This window comes from Erpetoichthys calabaricus, chromosome 6, assembly GCF_900747795.2.
Source record: "Erpetoichthys calabaricus chromosome 6, fErpCal1.3, whole genome shotgun sequence".
In the NCBI taxonomy this organism is placed as follows: Eukaryota; Metazoa; Chordata; class Cladistia; order Polypteriformes; family Polypteridae; genus Erpetoichthys; species Erpetoichthys calabaricus.
In genome coordinates, this window is record NC_041399.2 from 34,927,561 (window position 1) to 34,943,152 (window position 15,592).

Consider the following 15,592-nt stretch of genomic DNA (forward strand, 5'->3'; position numbering starts at 1 on the left):
GCCACTGCTTACTGCCTATGGAAAAGTCTGAGTTAAAGGAAATCTGGAATCATCGGGTAGAAGGGTCATCTGATTGGCCGGCCCAGCCACTGACTCAGCTGTAGAATGGCTTGTTGTCCGAGCTCTCCAGGACTCTGACTGTGCCCGGCTTGTCTGACTGCATTTCTACATTCTGGACGGGGCTCTACAATTAATTGATGGACAGGTATTGTTGTGTTTTGTTTAAATTAATTATTTTCTACTGTGATTTTGATGTATTTTAAGAAATTTGTATCCTCATATGTGATAGTTCTCTGAATTTAGTGAGTGGTGTAATCTATTCTTGCATTTTGCATCGAATGTTGTCGCCATGCTCCGTGCCTGCACATGTTGAGGAGTGCTGTGCAAGAACAAAGCAGTTTGTACTGTTGTATTGTATTTGTGAGGTGGCCATGAGCGATTGGCCATCCAGCTCTGTGAAGAGGATTACTTGTGTTAAGTTTTGTGTGTTGTATTTACCCCATTTTCTGATACCTTTTGCATGCCCAACCTAACTGGAAAGGGGTCTCTCTCTGAAGTGCCCTTCCCAAGATTTCTTCTATTGTTTTTCAATACAAGTTTTTTTTGGTAATTTTTTTTCTTGTCTTTTTGGAGAATAAATGTTGGGGAGGCTGTAAATAAACAGGGCATGTTAAAGCACATCGAGGCCTTCCTTGTTTGATTTTGAGCTATACAAGAAATAAACTGTTTTCTTCACAGTATTAGGTTTCAGTTGAAGATGACACTCTGTACGAAAAATCTGAAATAATGTAGGAAAATCAGATCATCAAAAATCGTTTTGACAGAAGACGTACCATTTAATTTCATATATAAATATTTGCTTTACATTAATAATTTTACTCATTTGTTTATAGTACTCCACTATTTTTATTATATTGGGGGTAGCAAAAATGTATTACCAATTAAGAACACATCTTTCAGTGATTTTAAAAATTATCTATATGGATCTTTTCTATACTAATAAAAGGCAAAGCCCTCACTGACTCACTCACTCACTCACTCACTCACTCACTCACTCACTCACTCATCACTAATTCTCCAACTTCCCGTGTAGGTGGAAGGCTAAAATTTGGCAGGCTCATTCCTTACAGCTTACTTACAAAAGTTAGGCAGGTTTCATTTCGAAATTCTACGCGTAATGGTCATAACTAGAACCTCTTTTTTGTCCATATACTGTAATAGACTGCAGCTCGATGGCCGTGGGAGGCGGAGTTGCGTATCGTGTCATCACGCCTCCCACGTAATCACGTGAATTGACTGTGAACGCAGTACGTAGAAAACAAAGAAGAGCCCCAAACAGCACTGAAGAAAACATTCATTACACAATTGAGAAGGCAGCGAAACAATAAGAAGCGAGCGAGTGACGCATACAAGCATATTCATAAGTGCAGCTACTGTGGAAACAAAGCACGGTGTAAACCGTAAGTTTAAATTAAGTTTATAGAAACGCTCCCGCTGCCGTTTGCAATACCATATTCGCAACATACAAGTTTAATGAGAAGACACGAGGTATAAACGAGACTTTGGATCACTTTGTAACAGAGTTAAAATTGCTGTAGCGAGAAACTTTTAAGTGCCGGGTCTTAGCTAACATTAAATAAAGCCGTGGACATCGCAACATCACACAAGAGAGCGGCTCACGTGAACTGACTGAACGCAGCACGAGTGATCACTTCGATGAATAAAACCTGTTCAAAAAACACATTACACAATTGATAATGTAGGAAAAGAATATGAAGCGACTGACGCATACAGACATATTCATGAGTGCAGGTACTTTGGAAACAAAGCACCGTGTAAACCTAAAGTTTAAATTAAGTTCATAGACCTACAAAAGGTTGCCATTGATTTGAGGCAAGATTGGTTTTCTCCTGTACAACTATACGTTGCATTCTCAACAGTAAGCTTGCACGGCTTGGTCATATTACAACCGGAGTGCTGAACTGACAATGTGGTATACGAAGAGAACTATAACAATCGTAATAAACGAACAATAAAACAGCAGAGAACCCGTGGATTAAATAAAAAGGCTGCTTCCTTAGCGAAGCAAGGAAAAAGGATGGCCTTATATGGCGTTCGTTTATAAAACAACGGAGAAGCTGGGTAAAGGCTGCTTCACAAAAAAACAGCAGAGCGCCTTATATGAGCAGGCAGTCAGCTAAAGAAGGGAATCAATAAATAACTTTAATCGTAATAAACGAACAAAAAATAGCGGAGAATCCGCGGATTACATAAAGGAAATGGGTACCTGAACAGAAAAGTGTGTCTCAAATAGCTACACAATAACTATAACAATCGTAATAAACGAACAATAAAACAATACAGAACTGCTAAGCAAGGAGAAAGGACGGCCTTATATGGCGTTCGTTTATAAAACAGTGGAGAGGCTGTGTAAAGGCAGCTTCACAAAAAAACAGATCCTTAACAAATTGTTATTGGTATATTTTCCCCTCAATTTAAAAAGGTTTTCTTTTCTTCTTAATAAAAATTTAAAAGCAGTACTTCGCCACTGCGAAGCGTGGGGATTTGGCTATATATATAAGTAGATACGTATATAATGTGTATATATATGTAGATATGTAAATATGTATATGTATATATATGTGTCTATGTGTATATATATATATATATATATATATATATATATATATATATGTGTGTATGTATGTATGTGTGTATATATATATGTATGTGTATGTATGTATGTGTATATGTATATATGTATATGTGTGTGTGTATGTATGTGTGTATATGTATGTGTATATATATGTTGATATGTGTATATATATATATGTATATATATGTGGATGTGTATATGTATATATACAGTATATGTATATAGATAGATAGATAGATATATATGTATATATATGTATATGTGGATATGTGTATATGTAGATATGTATATATATGTATATATGTATATGTATATATATGTTTACATAACCTCTTTAACACACTACTTCTCCGCTGCGAAGCGCGGTTATTTTGCTAGTCATTAATAAAATGTGTTCTGCTCCACATGCTATTAGCTGTTATTTGTTGAGCTGTGCTCCCCCTTTGTCTTGTCATTTATTAACACACCAGTCAGTCACATCCCACACTCACAGTGGTGTCATAAATGTCTATGAAACTGACGTAAAGCATGTAGGTCCCATAATAAACATTTAAATACAATACACCCCATGTGTCTCACGTAGGCACCTCTTTATCTCTTGTTTTGATCACTTCCGAAGCGTATCTTTAAAAGAATATAAACCCCTGGGTCTGGTTAGTTGTGGTACACAGCAATTTAAACCTCTGTCTACGGTCTACGCGCTTCTCTTTGTCTTGATCCAACCGTGGAAATCTCTCACCTTGTAAGTGTCTTTTAAAGCTTTATTGTTTAATGTATGCTATGTATTGCTTTGCAAGCATTATTTATTGTCTTTGGTTGTACACCAGTAAATACCTATATGTTTCTTTTGTATATATATCAGTTTACAACGAGGTACGTCCATTAAAAGCCTTCAAGAAAGCTCACCCTTGTCGTTTTTATGTGGATGTGCTGAGTTGTTTAAGCTCTCTGTGGCCACGTTGCACGGACAGCATGGAGTAAGGCAGAAAACCATGTACAAGGTTAAAATGTTTTCTGGATTACCCATAACCAACACAGGAAAAATATGCATATATTGTAAATACTGAAGATTTAAAAATTATAGATGTAATTATGAAATGTTCTCTTTGGGTGTTTTATTGAAAGTATGCTTATGGTTGTCAATTCTGTTTCTTATGTGCAGCAAGATATGAGAAAACTCGTATCGAAAAGTTAATTCTTTCCCTCTTGATAGTACAGAGCAACAATCCATTTTTCTCGATGAACAGTAAACATAATCCTGTTACAAAAAAAGCCCATTCTAACCCAAGATGGAAACCTAATTAGTAGCCTACTGGTGTCGTATTAAGTACCCAATGGCCATACCCCAGTAACGGTAGATATTATCCTAGAAGGTGACTCAAGTAAAAGTGAAATTTGCCCATGAAAAAACTACTCAAGGACAAGAGTTAAAGTATCTGATATTAGGTATCAAAAGGATAAATATAGGACCGCTATTTCATTTATAGTCAAAAAAGTTCTTACAAACTTGAAATAATTCAGGCTACATTCATTTAATGAGTGAGCCGCATTACAACCACTACACCAGGGGTTCTTAACCTGAGGTCCGTGGACCCCTAGGGGGTCCATGGATGAGTTTCAGGGGGTCTGTGAAGGTCAGATAAAAATTAACATTTCTATTCACTATACATCCCGGTACTATTGATTTAGAGTAGATGTAGTAGTAGTAGTAATGGTAGTAGAAAATGTAGTAGTAGTAGTATATCTGTTTTAATTTGCACAAGAGAATTGTATTTCATAATTATAATGAGTGGCCATTACTTTTTGCATAAAAAAGGAGTGTTTTTTAGATTGTTTACTTTACAGTTTAATAATACTTTCTGTATGTCATATATGTATGAGACAATCAAATCTCGATAAATAAAGTACATTATATTTATTGCATGCAAAGTTGTGTTTATGTGAATATTTCTGGGGAAGGGGGTCCATAGCTTTCATTAGATTCTTAAAGGGGTCTGTAACTCAAAAAAGGTTAAGAATCACTGCACTAAAGTATGAGCCAAGTAACTGCAATCTGAAGTAGCGACATTTGGTGTGAGCAAACATCTCCATGATTTCCTGAAAACCTCTTTTTAGTGTTTTTGGAAACATGAACACCCGATTACAATTAATTTAAATGGTAAACACTTTACAAGCATTCCCTGGCCTCAAAAGTGACACTCATTTTTGTTCCTGTACAGTATGCCACTGCTCCTCATTTGCAAAAAGTCATTTAAGCATACTATAGAAATGCAATGTTTCTTTTTAACAATATTTATTGAAAATTCAACAACATGTATGTTATTAATAAGACTCTTCACATGTACATCAACAGTGTCACAAAGATTTTCATTTCATTACTTTCAGCAAGAAATGTAAGAAACACTAAAAAATGCATGAATGTGTCCACAATTACAATAGAAAGTGCACATTACTTGGTCACAATCATAGTCAGATATTGTTAAACAGAAACAATAATAACATATTAATTTATTCATATTTATATGAACTGCCTCACAACAGTTTGGAAAGAAAGCAAAACAAAAAACAAGGTTTTACTTGTCATAAGGCAGATTTCATATGCACACAGTTAGGCTCAATTACTGAAAAAGTAAAGGAATTCTATAGGTCAAATATTTGCCACAAAAGCCGAACAGAAGACATTATCACAACACTGTTATCAAACGTTTCTACAGAAAAATCAAACAAAACATCAATAATATATACTCACCAGTATAAAAATATGTTACAGCCCATTAAGTACAACTACAAAAACTGTGAGAACTGCATTCAGTTGCAACGGAATTGTACCGAAGTTCAGCATGGAAACTATATATAAATTACTCAAGAAGCATTTAACAGCCTCAATTCAATTGCAGTTTGAAATTGAAAAATATACAGGAGAGTGCAAAGATTTCAGATTGTCACTTGCAACCTTGCAACATTCAATAATTTACATCTCACAAAAAACAAAGGAAAAATGTACATATAAAAACTGAAAGCAAACTCCCTCTCCACCCCCTCCCCCTACAATATAATAATAACAGTTAAAAAAATAAAAATAAAAGCAGCAGCAATCACAGAGATACCGTACCTGTAGAATAGAGATGGCTTTACTGTGATATGTCTCGCGTTTCCTGGATATGCGTCTAAAGCTGTCACAGTAAAGTTTATTCAGGGGCTCCAGAAGCCAGTGGTGGGTGCCTTGCTTACTTTAAGGTAGCACGTCTCTCTTAAATTCCATGTTCAGAGCATTGAGAGGCTGAAATGGAAACGCTTCAGCAAATTTAGACACTTTGGACACTACAGAGAACTGATCATTTAAAGTTCGATGAACAAAATGTATTTTCATACATTTTGCCATTCTTTATTCTGATATGTATGTGTGTTTGTGTGGATGGGTGTATGTATGTTATATACTTTATGAATCAAGAATAACAATGTGTTTAGCAGGAATTAAATATCTGGGTAAACAGAGTATAATTAGTAATGTATCTATCTACATGTAGGTACATGTGTGTGTGTGTGTGTGTGTATATATATATATATATATATATATATATAAATACATATATGACATGTGCAGCATATATGAGACATTTATATATATATGAAACATACACACACACACTCACATATATATATATATTGTATATATATGTGTGTGTGTGTGTGTGTGGCGCATATACAGTATATATGTATAGTAATGGTAGGAAAGTTGAATAAAAGCTTCACCGGGCAGGGGGGGTTAATGGCAGCAGACTGGAGAAAGAGGACAGTGAGGTGAATTAGAGAGGGATTTGGGCCACCTAACACTGTCTTTTGAAGGAGGATGTGTGGATTTCTTTAGGAATCCTCTTGGGGTCAGGTCAACCGCTTGTTTAAGTTTGGGCAGTAAATATTTTGTTTGTTATTCTTTTATTTGATACTGTATAATATTATTATAGTAATCTATAGCTTATACTTTTATTATTTTTTTAAATAGTGTGAACCCGAAGCATTTCAAATGAATACACATAAGCTAAAGACAATCAGTAAAAACTACAGGCAAGTGATTCCCTGCAGTGTAAAAGTAAAAAAATAAATGAAAACAAAACTACCCAATGTATTTTAGGTGCCTGGACCCAAAAACATGATCACCATCTCTTTCATTAAAGCCCATTCAGTCACAACATGCTAAGCAGACACTCCGAGTTACTCAGACTGCCTGTTCCTAAAAATGCATCCCCTTGTGCTGTTGTTCAGAATGTCTGCTACAGTGATGTTTTCTCAATTGTCTTAAGCTCACCTCGCTCTAAATGTACAATGAAAAATTTCATGCTTTAACCCTTTAAGACCTAGATCCATATTTGTAACCCCAGCACTAAGATATAAATATAACAAATTATTGTGGATTATCTAAGCTTGATGTCAATTGTCATTTGATTTCAGATGGCATACACTAAGACCAAGCTCTGCCATAAAAATGGACCAAGAACATCAAGGCAACTACAGTTCATTCCTGTCTCTTGAGTGAATTGCCAGCCTGTTACTTTAGATATGGTAAGGTGCTCTACATAGAGTGCCTGCATTTTTCATCTTCTCGTAATAATTTTGTGCATTTGCTAAAGATATTTATACCCTTTCAATTTAACCAAATAACATAAGAAAAAAACCTGCTTAATATAATTAAGGGTCTTGGGGCCGGAGTCTATCTAGCAGCATCAGGGCAACATCCACCCACACTCACACTCATAAAGGGGAGATTTTCAATTTCCAATTAACCAAACACTCACGCCTTTAGCATTTTTTAATATTCAGGAGATCTTCCTGCAAAATCTGCGAATGATGACTAAAACTGATTTAAGTAGTTTTCCTTCAGATATGTACCTCCAAAAGAGAGATATGATATGATATAATATATATTGAAACTGGTTTTAGCTATAATTCAGTATTCTGCACCCAGTGTATCAATGTTGTCATATTAATAAAACATCAAGATTGTGGCAAACTTTCTTTGATGTTTTATCATATATTTTGGAAATTACATTTCACTTAATAAAATTGTCATTATTATAATAAAGGAAAAAATATTAACTTTTCTATACCTCTCATATGGATTTGTTTAGCCTTCTTCAATTTGTGTATAATTGGTAAGAATAACAAAAGTCACAACTGCTAATGTGTCAGTACAGTGCCATAGATTTAAAAGAGAGCTACACGACTGCAGTTGCTGATTTCTTCCCCAGGCCATGTCAGTTTACACGACTGGAAATTGCTGGGCATGCCAAATTGAGGGACTGTGGGCTGACCTGCTCGTCCCCTTTCCGCACAGTGCTGTTTGAAGGGTTGACAGGTAAAGAGTTTTGCCACATTCTCTGCCCTTTTTCTCTTGTTTCCATTCTATTGTTGTACATAAAACATTTGACAGATGAGAGGCTTCTCTTCTGTTTCTAAGGTCCAGGACAGGTCAAAAACACCTGTCCTTTAGTCCTCATTGCTGCATTATATGCAGTTTATCTACAGATAAGCATTCATTGGTTGTCAGCCCTAATACACACAGGGCCCACCCAAATGACTAAATACAAAATCAAAATGTTGAGGCGAGTTGTGAAGTAGTTGGAGTGAATCATTAGGTATGTCAGAATACACAACTGGACTTCACAGGAACACTGCTGACTACCTCTGACTCACTAATTATGTGACATGGCCTTAAGAGAAACAAAAGCAGCAAAAGGAACAATAAGCACTGCAGTCATATCAGAAATATTTTTCATGGGGCAAAAATGCAAATATAAGATGTTTCATATCACTGATGTACAAGCAAGAGGGTCTCTGCTTAAAAAACACCTGGGACCAGTCTGGCCTTGGCTCCTGTTTCTAATTCCAAAGGGGTTCAAAATATTGGGAAAAAAAAGCATACATATAAGTAGTCAATTTAAATCACAGGCTTGTTGAAGAGGAGATGCTACAAAAAAACTGAAAAGGTACAAATTCTGAACAATAACAGCTTACCATTTTGTGTCCATTTTCTACATAATAATTCAGTATTTAATAAGATTTGTAACCACTGTGCTCAATTACTTGCATATATAAACACTTTGCATAATGTGATTATCAAAACAGCTTTTCAAAAGGCTTAGTCATGTTATATGTTTAATATTCTAACCTTATAACCTCATGTTTAACATTCAATCTTCTAAAACCTTCTCATCATTTAACTTATGGAAAATGCTTAGAGATCTTCATATGAATAATTGCACCCCAAATATAACTTTCCAGTAAGACACTTTTTTTTCCAATAAACTATTTATATATTTTGCTAAAAGAAATGTACCCAACTTTCCACATCTCATACACATATGTATTCCAGAGGCAATACCGGTTAGTCTTGATGAAGACTCAGACTGCATTTCAACAACATAAATATATAAAAAAAAATCAAAGAATCTACCATTCAATGATTCGGGAGAGTGGTGGGACCTTTCAACTAGCATCTCAGAAAAGGAGCCATACCCAGAATCCTCTCTAGATCTACTTGATATATGCCAAGCATTCCATAATTCAGCAAAAGATCTTTCATCAATCATGTTTATCTCGTATAAAATAGTCCACAATTAACCCTAGGCAAGATCCAACCTGTACACAAGGCCATCAAGCTCCAGCATCACTAGGCTGTATTTTTTGGTATTGCACTACATTAATATCATTTTGTACAAAAATCTACTCCTTGGACAGCCTTGGCGTCACAATCACTCCTAATCCATGAACAGCGATATTTTGTGTAATCCCAGATGGCATTAAAGTGCATACAGTGAAATCGACTGCAACAGCCTATAGCACCCTGCTACCACGTGGGTAAGCGCCATTCTGTATGTTCTCAAAGTAGAAAATGTCAGTCTCTTTTTAGAGGATATGTCCAAAACTTTTTAAAAAACATAGCAAGAATTCATTATTATTTAAGAATAAGCATGCTGTGCCTGTGATTGACTCTTTTATGCTATTAATTGTTCTGTTATATTTAAAAAAAATTAGATGGAGTTTTTCTGCTTGTGTCTCCCTTCTTTTTTCTCTTTCTCTTGGGTGGCAGTTGAATCTTGTTTTTGCTTGTTTTATTTTTCCTTTTTGTTTTGTATTTTGTTTTTTTCTGGATTGATTCTGAAGTAAACTGTTGTACCAGTTATGTTACTGTGTTTTATTGAGTATTATGCCACTGTAATGTTCTGCTTTTTGAAAATGAAATAAAATTTATGTCAAAATAAATTCTAAAACTTTACCATTTGAGTAAACTTACAAAGATGTCCACCATTATATTTCAGTGGCCACAGTTTTGTGCGTCTTCATGTTGCTCTGCCACTCCTCCACCTTGTTACCCATGTGCTTTGCAGGAAGCGCAAAGAAGAACAATGTGGTCAAATGACAATAATGGGTTGAATACCAGGAGAACAAGAATTACAGTAGTCAACACCAAAACACGAGAACACTATCACAGTTGAAAAAAAAGAAAACTATGGTATTTAGTCAGCAGAACGTTAACTGTGGTAAAAGGAAGAACTTATTTTATTGAATCTATGAACTTGGCTCTGGATATGACCTTGCAGTGAGCTTTTATTTTGTTGTGTCGTGATTGATGGTTCACAACTTCCGAGCACACGTCCCCAAAACAGGGGCTCAAAACGTAACAGCGGAAACATTTTAAATTATTCCACAAAAATAAAAGCTAAGCCCGAAAGCAGAAAATAAATGTCATCACCAAAATCTTTGAAATAGAAAACCCAAAAATTGATTGCAAATTTATACAAAAAGTTCCAGGAAGGGTTGGAACAACTGAACTAAGATAAAGTATCCAACCTAACACCTAATAGATGGCAGAGTGGCATGAGGATTAGTGCTGCTGCCGCATAACTCCACTAGAATTTGAATCTCGGCCTGGTCAATGCCTGTGTGGAGTTGGTATAAGTTTATTCTCCATTTATTCTAAGGATAATAATTTGCCTGACATGAGCGAATGTCAAAGTGGGCACTGCAATGGACCGCTGTTCTTTTTAAGGATGGCTCTTGCCTTATGCCCAGCACTGTCGCCACAGGTTTACTACAGAAGGTTCAGAAAGTAGATGGATTGGTGCAAGTTTGCATGATATTTCTGTGCTAATCAAAATGCAGGTTTCTTATTTTGAAGACTGTACAGTGTACTTAGAACTTTTAGGTTGGAGATGTTTTGTTAATTTTGGGGAATGAACTGTGGGAAAAACTTATTAGACACCATTGCTTATAAGAGTTTAAAAAGAGTTTCACAATAGGAAACGGGGGGTAGTGGGGGCATAACTGCCTGAAGCCACAGCATAGCTGTCCCTTTGGCCATTACAAGTTCTACGAGAGTCCCCCTTCCAACCAAAAAAGAATGACTGTAATTGTGATTGATTAGTTATGGGACTGAGAAGCAAACCCCTAACATTATGTTTCAGGATGATTCCCCTTTCTGGTGGTAAACGTTTTACAAGGACTTGTCTTTGACTTGACTGGTTACTGCAAGAGTCTCTCCTGGCAAGTGTGAGCCTCTTCTCAGACAGAATTATCACAGGTTATAATGAGATGTGTGACTTACAGACAGAGACAACCACTGGTGACATCTGAGTATGAACCATGTTAAATATGTGTGACTTTTTCTATGGCTTTCACATTTTTTGAAATGGCACTTACACAGAAATACAAATTTAGAGAATTAAATAACAATACAATAGAGTTTAGGCTGAGGTGTCTGTTGTGCACGGTTTGCATGTTTTTTTCCAATGTTTAAATGAGTTTCCTCCACGTACCATGATTTGCTCCATCATATTAAAGACGCCACTGAAAAAATAGACAATTCTGAAGTTCCCTAATAGACATTTGGGTGTAGACCCTGTGATGATACAGACAACTTTGGTCTGTTGACCGTGGGAGAAAACCCAACAGAGTGCGACTCTGAAAAGGATAAGCAAGGCAGAAAACTGCTGGATAAGTAAGATTTGACAACAGCCCAGTACTGACCGTACATGTGAAACGGCATTCAAATGTGCCTACATGCATCTCCTGAAATATATGCTGTACATATATCTTTAAATAAACAAGTATCACTGAACATAATTAAACAATTCAAAGTTCTGGTATGCTGTCCGTAGTACAATGGTTAGTACCGAAAATGATCTCTCCTTCATGATGCTCACTCATTTTACCAACTTGTTTACTCCAGGACAAGGGTTAAATGTCATAAATGATATGTGTTTTTGAAATATTGCACTTTATTTGCCTCTGCTCACTTTCACCTCTCATATGCTTGTTGCTTTGTTATTTTTTTTACACTTTTCAGTATTTTCAAGGCACCACCTCAGTGTTTAAAATAAATATGTCCATATTGGAAAACTCTGCTGAAATGTATTTCCAAAATATCATCATAATGTAAATGATTATGAAGAAAATGGACTATACCGTGAGAGTCAGAGTCAACATATCTTTTGCATTTATGAAAGAAAAAAATCAGAGATACTAATAATCACCATTCATTAACATGTCTGCCTTTGCTGCAGTATTATCACTAATTGATAAAACATAAGTTCTACCAATGACCTTTAATTCAAACATATTTTCTCCAAACCTCTTTAAAAACTGAGTGCTTCTTTCTCTTTCTTTCTTTCTTTCTTTCTTTCTTTCTTTCTTTCTTTCTTTCTTTCTTTCTTTCTTTCTTTCTTTCTTTCTTTCTAATATTGAATATTAAATTCAACAGTATATGTGCTGGAAAAGCTACCATATGAGAAATAGCGGCCCTTAAAGGGTTAAGTAAAAGATTGATTTTCACATAGTTGGTCCCACATTATCACTACTGTACAATAACGCAATAAAACACTGTTATATAAAAAGTTTCATTATCCAGTTAAAGGTCTAAGAAAACAGTCAGTAGCACCCTGCAATAATATTGCATGTCCATATCAGATCATTTCATAATTCACATTATCATTTAAATTCTTATCCCATTCACCTAAGACAAGAAAAAAATCAATCCGGACAATAGAACAAATAATAAAAAGTACAGCAATCAAAACAAAAGTCCATTGCATTTGTTAATTTTTTTTTTTTTTTGAATCAGTTTGATTTGCCGATAAATGATAGTTCAAGCAAGTAACTCCGTAAGCGGTGAGGTACCTTGTGAAATACCAGAGGTCAATGATTCAAAGCAGCCAGTGTTCTTTGACACTGCAGAGGAAGGGGGCGCTTGGGTGTAAGGTCAACATTATTTCTATGGCAGCCAAAAAAAGGGGTTTTCATAAGCAGATACAGTGCAATGAAGAGGCATCGAGAAAAATAAGCCAAATTCCCTTCACAGGAAGCCGTCTTTGCTTCATGTGGTGCTGTCCAGAGGTCATTGGGATCAGTTTTGCTGTAAGATCAGGTTTTCAAGTTCATCAGCGGAGCGAAGGAGAAATGCAGCTGACTCTCTGTAGCCAGCAATAAGCTGCCTGACTGCATTGATTTCAGTGACGTTCAGCTGAGGTCTGGAACTTGAACTGCTGGAGGGGCCTGAATTCTGTGCCGTTGTTCTCTTCATACTTAGATCAGTAGGTCCTATAAGTAGCAAAAAAGAAAAAAACATGTCAAAAGGTACAAATTGAACCTAATTACTTCCACATAGTAACTGTATATCCATTAATCTAAGTTCTGAACCCACTTTATTTCATTTCAGGATTGTTGAGAGCTTGAGTCTATCCTAGAAAACATGTGATGGTAATACATGGGGGATGCTCACACTCACTCATACATGGTCAATTTAGATTTAACAATCAATTTAATATGCACATCTCTGAATATCAAGATAGTATGGAGAGAATATGAAAACTCAGACAGCGACCACAATAGAATTCCACCCATGGCCCCTGAAGCTGAGAGGTAGGCATGCCAATTGCTGTGCCAACCTGCTTCCCTACTGACTCACGCAGGGTTAATTTGTCTTTCTCAGGGATGTGGAAGGAAATGAAAAAAAAACAACAAAAAAAACAGAAAACCCACATTATGGCATTGCACACTGAAGCCTCACCCCTAGGCTAACTAGAAAATAGATGAACATTTATGGTGCAAGGAGGTTTTGTATCACCACATGTAATATCATCACAGAAAACACAGTGGAACTGGAGCATATACATACCAGTCAATTTATCTTTTTATTATATATATATACTGGAGTATAACATAAATAGCTAAATATTACTGGTGTCATGTATATTTCTGTGTTGGCATGTTACACGGCATAGACTACCAGTCAAAAGTCTGGGCACACCAAGAAAATTTCATGTTTTAGGTACTTTTTTCATTAAAGCCAAGATACTACTAGCATTGCTAATGGCTACTGAACTGACTGATTTTTACTGTATTATTCATGTTATGACTGCAAACTATTTTGTTCACAGACTGACAGAAGTGGACCTTTGCAGAACATTAATTCTTTTACTTTGTCATTCACTTGACTTCTGCATTGTTTGCTATTGCATTATTGAAAAGTAACATTCTTTGTTTCGATGTCATAATTATCCATCGCTGTGAATTAGAAAGAACCTGGCCATGAAAAGAAATAAGCACTCTCTCAGCCAGTCTTTAATTCTTTAACTTACATAACCTGTTGGAAATCTGATGGTGTGTGCCTTTTGTTGGCAGAGCTTATTATATAGCGATGAAAGTTGTGAGAAAAAAGGTTTACTTTAGCATATTTAAATAAAATATTCAGAACAAATTTTCAAAATAATTAATTTTAATTGCTTTTCTACTCACTGAAGCATTGATATATTTTTGATTGTTGCTCTTTTGGCAAAAATAGCTGTGAAAACTTTGAAGATGAGGTTTAAACATTTCAGGACAGACTATTGTTCATTGACTTTCAAAAATTAAACTACAGCATTTCATCTGGCATGGGCAAAGCAGAACAGAGAGATTAAAATTTATAAGTAGCAAAAATAACTAATCTTTCTTTCTTTCTTTCTTTCTTTCTTTCTTTCTTTCTTTCTTTCTTTCTTTCTTTCTTTCTTTCTTTCTTTCTTTCTTTCTTTCTCACACAATGAGAGTGATAACAATGTAGAACAAGTAATGAAGAACCAAATTCAAAGTTAAGCACACTAAATTGTGGTACCACAATTAGACCATCTGACAGATAAAAAACTAGATTTCAAACAATAATAACGTCGCTTGATGAATATCTAAGTCCACATAAATTCATATATTCTGAAGGACAGCAGAGGAGAATAAAGTCTAAGCTGTCCTACGCGTTGTTCCTCATAACCCAGACTAGCTTGTAGTACAGGTACAATCCTTACATGTCTTATTATCTCCAGAACCATACGTAACACTAGGCTATCATATCCATTGCACGAACGACTGCTGAGTAACACATACATATGTGTCATTAAATACAATGGACAACAATTTTTTTTCATATGTTCATCTTCCTAAAAAGTCATTGGTGATTATGATAGACAGTTTTAAGATGAACACCAATATAATTTCAGAATGACTATATCATGTAGCAATTTGGAGAACCATGAAATTCACTTTTACAGAATTCAGTGTATGTAATCACTTAATGAAGCTGATACATTGCATCAGTGCAGTTGAGCTAAACATGTTTGCTGCTGATTTTCGTTTGTACTCTGCGTCTGATGCTTCTCGTTTCAATGTGTAACAATATTCAGCCGTCATTAATGGATTCCACATCTGTGGACTTTGCTTTTCCATCATAGTAATATCCTGGTGAAACCTTTAACCATGTTTGTCACTGACTGCACTAAGATTAGCAAGGAAGAAGTCCAAGTGTGAACATAGAAAATGAATCTTTAGTAACATATTGCATTTCATGGTTTTGTATACTTGAAGCACGTTGTCAACCATCTGGATGTAGTTTAGTGCTCTGTAGTTGCCAAGAAA

The 15,592-nt window shown here is 35.6% G+C and overlaps 1 protein-coding gene across 11 annotated transcripts in view; it reads right to left on the minus strand.

The window, feature by feature from the left end:
- Positions 1 to 15,592, minus strand: part of LOC114653270 (nucleolar protein 4-like) — a 540,745-nt gene that overhangs the window by 88,071 nt on the left and 437,082 nt on the right. For 3 of the 11 annotated variants that reach the window (XM_028803474.2, XM_028803477.2, XM_028803476.2), the window contains one exon: positions 11,966 to 13,249. The exons of the other annotated variants lie outside the window; for them this stretch is intronic. In XM_028803474.2, coding sequence (XP_028659307.1) covers positions 13,056 to 13,249 — 194 coding nt within the window. In that variant the 3' untranslated portion in view covers positions 11,966 to 13,055. Of the gene's footprint in view, positions 1 to 11,965; positions 13,250 to 15,592 lie in introns of those variants that run through there. 11 annotated transcript variants of the gene reach the window in all.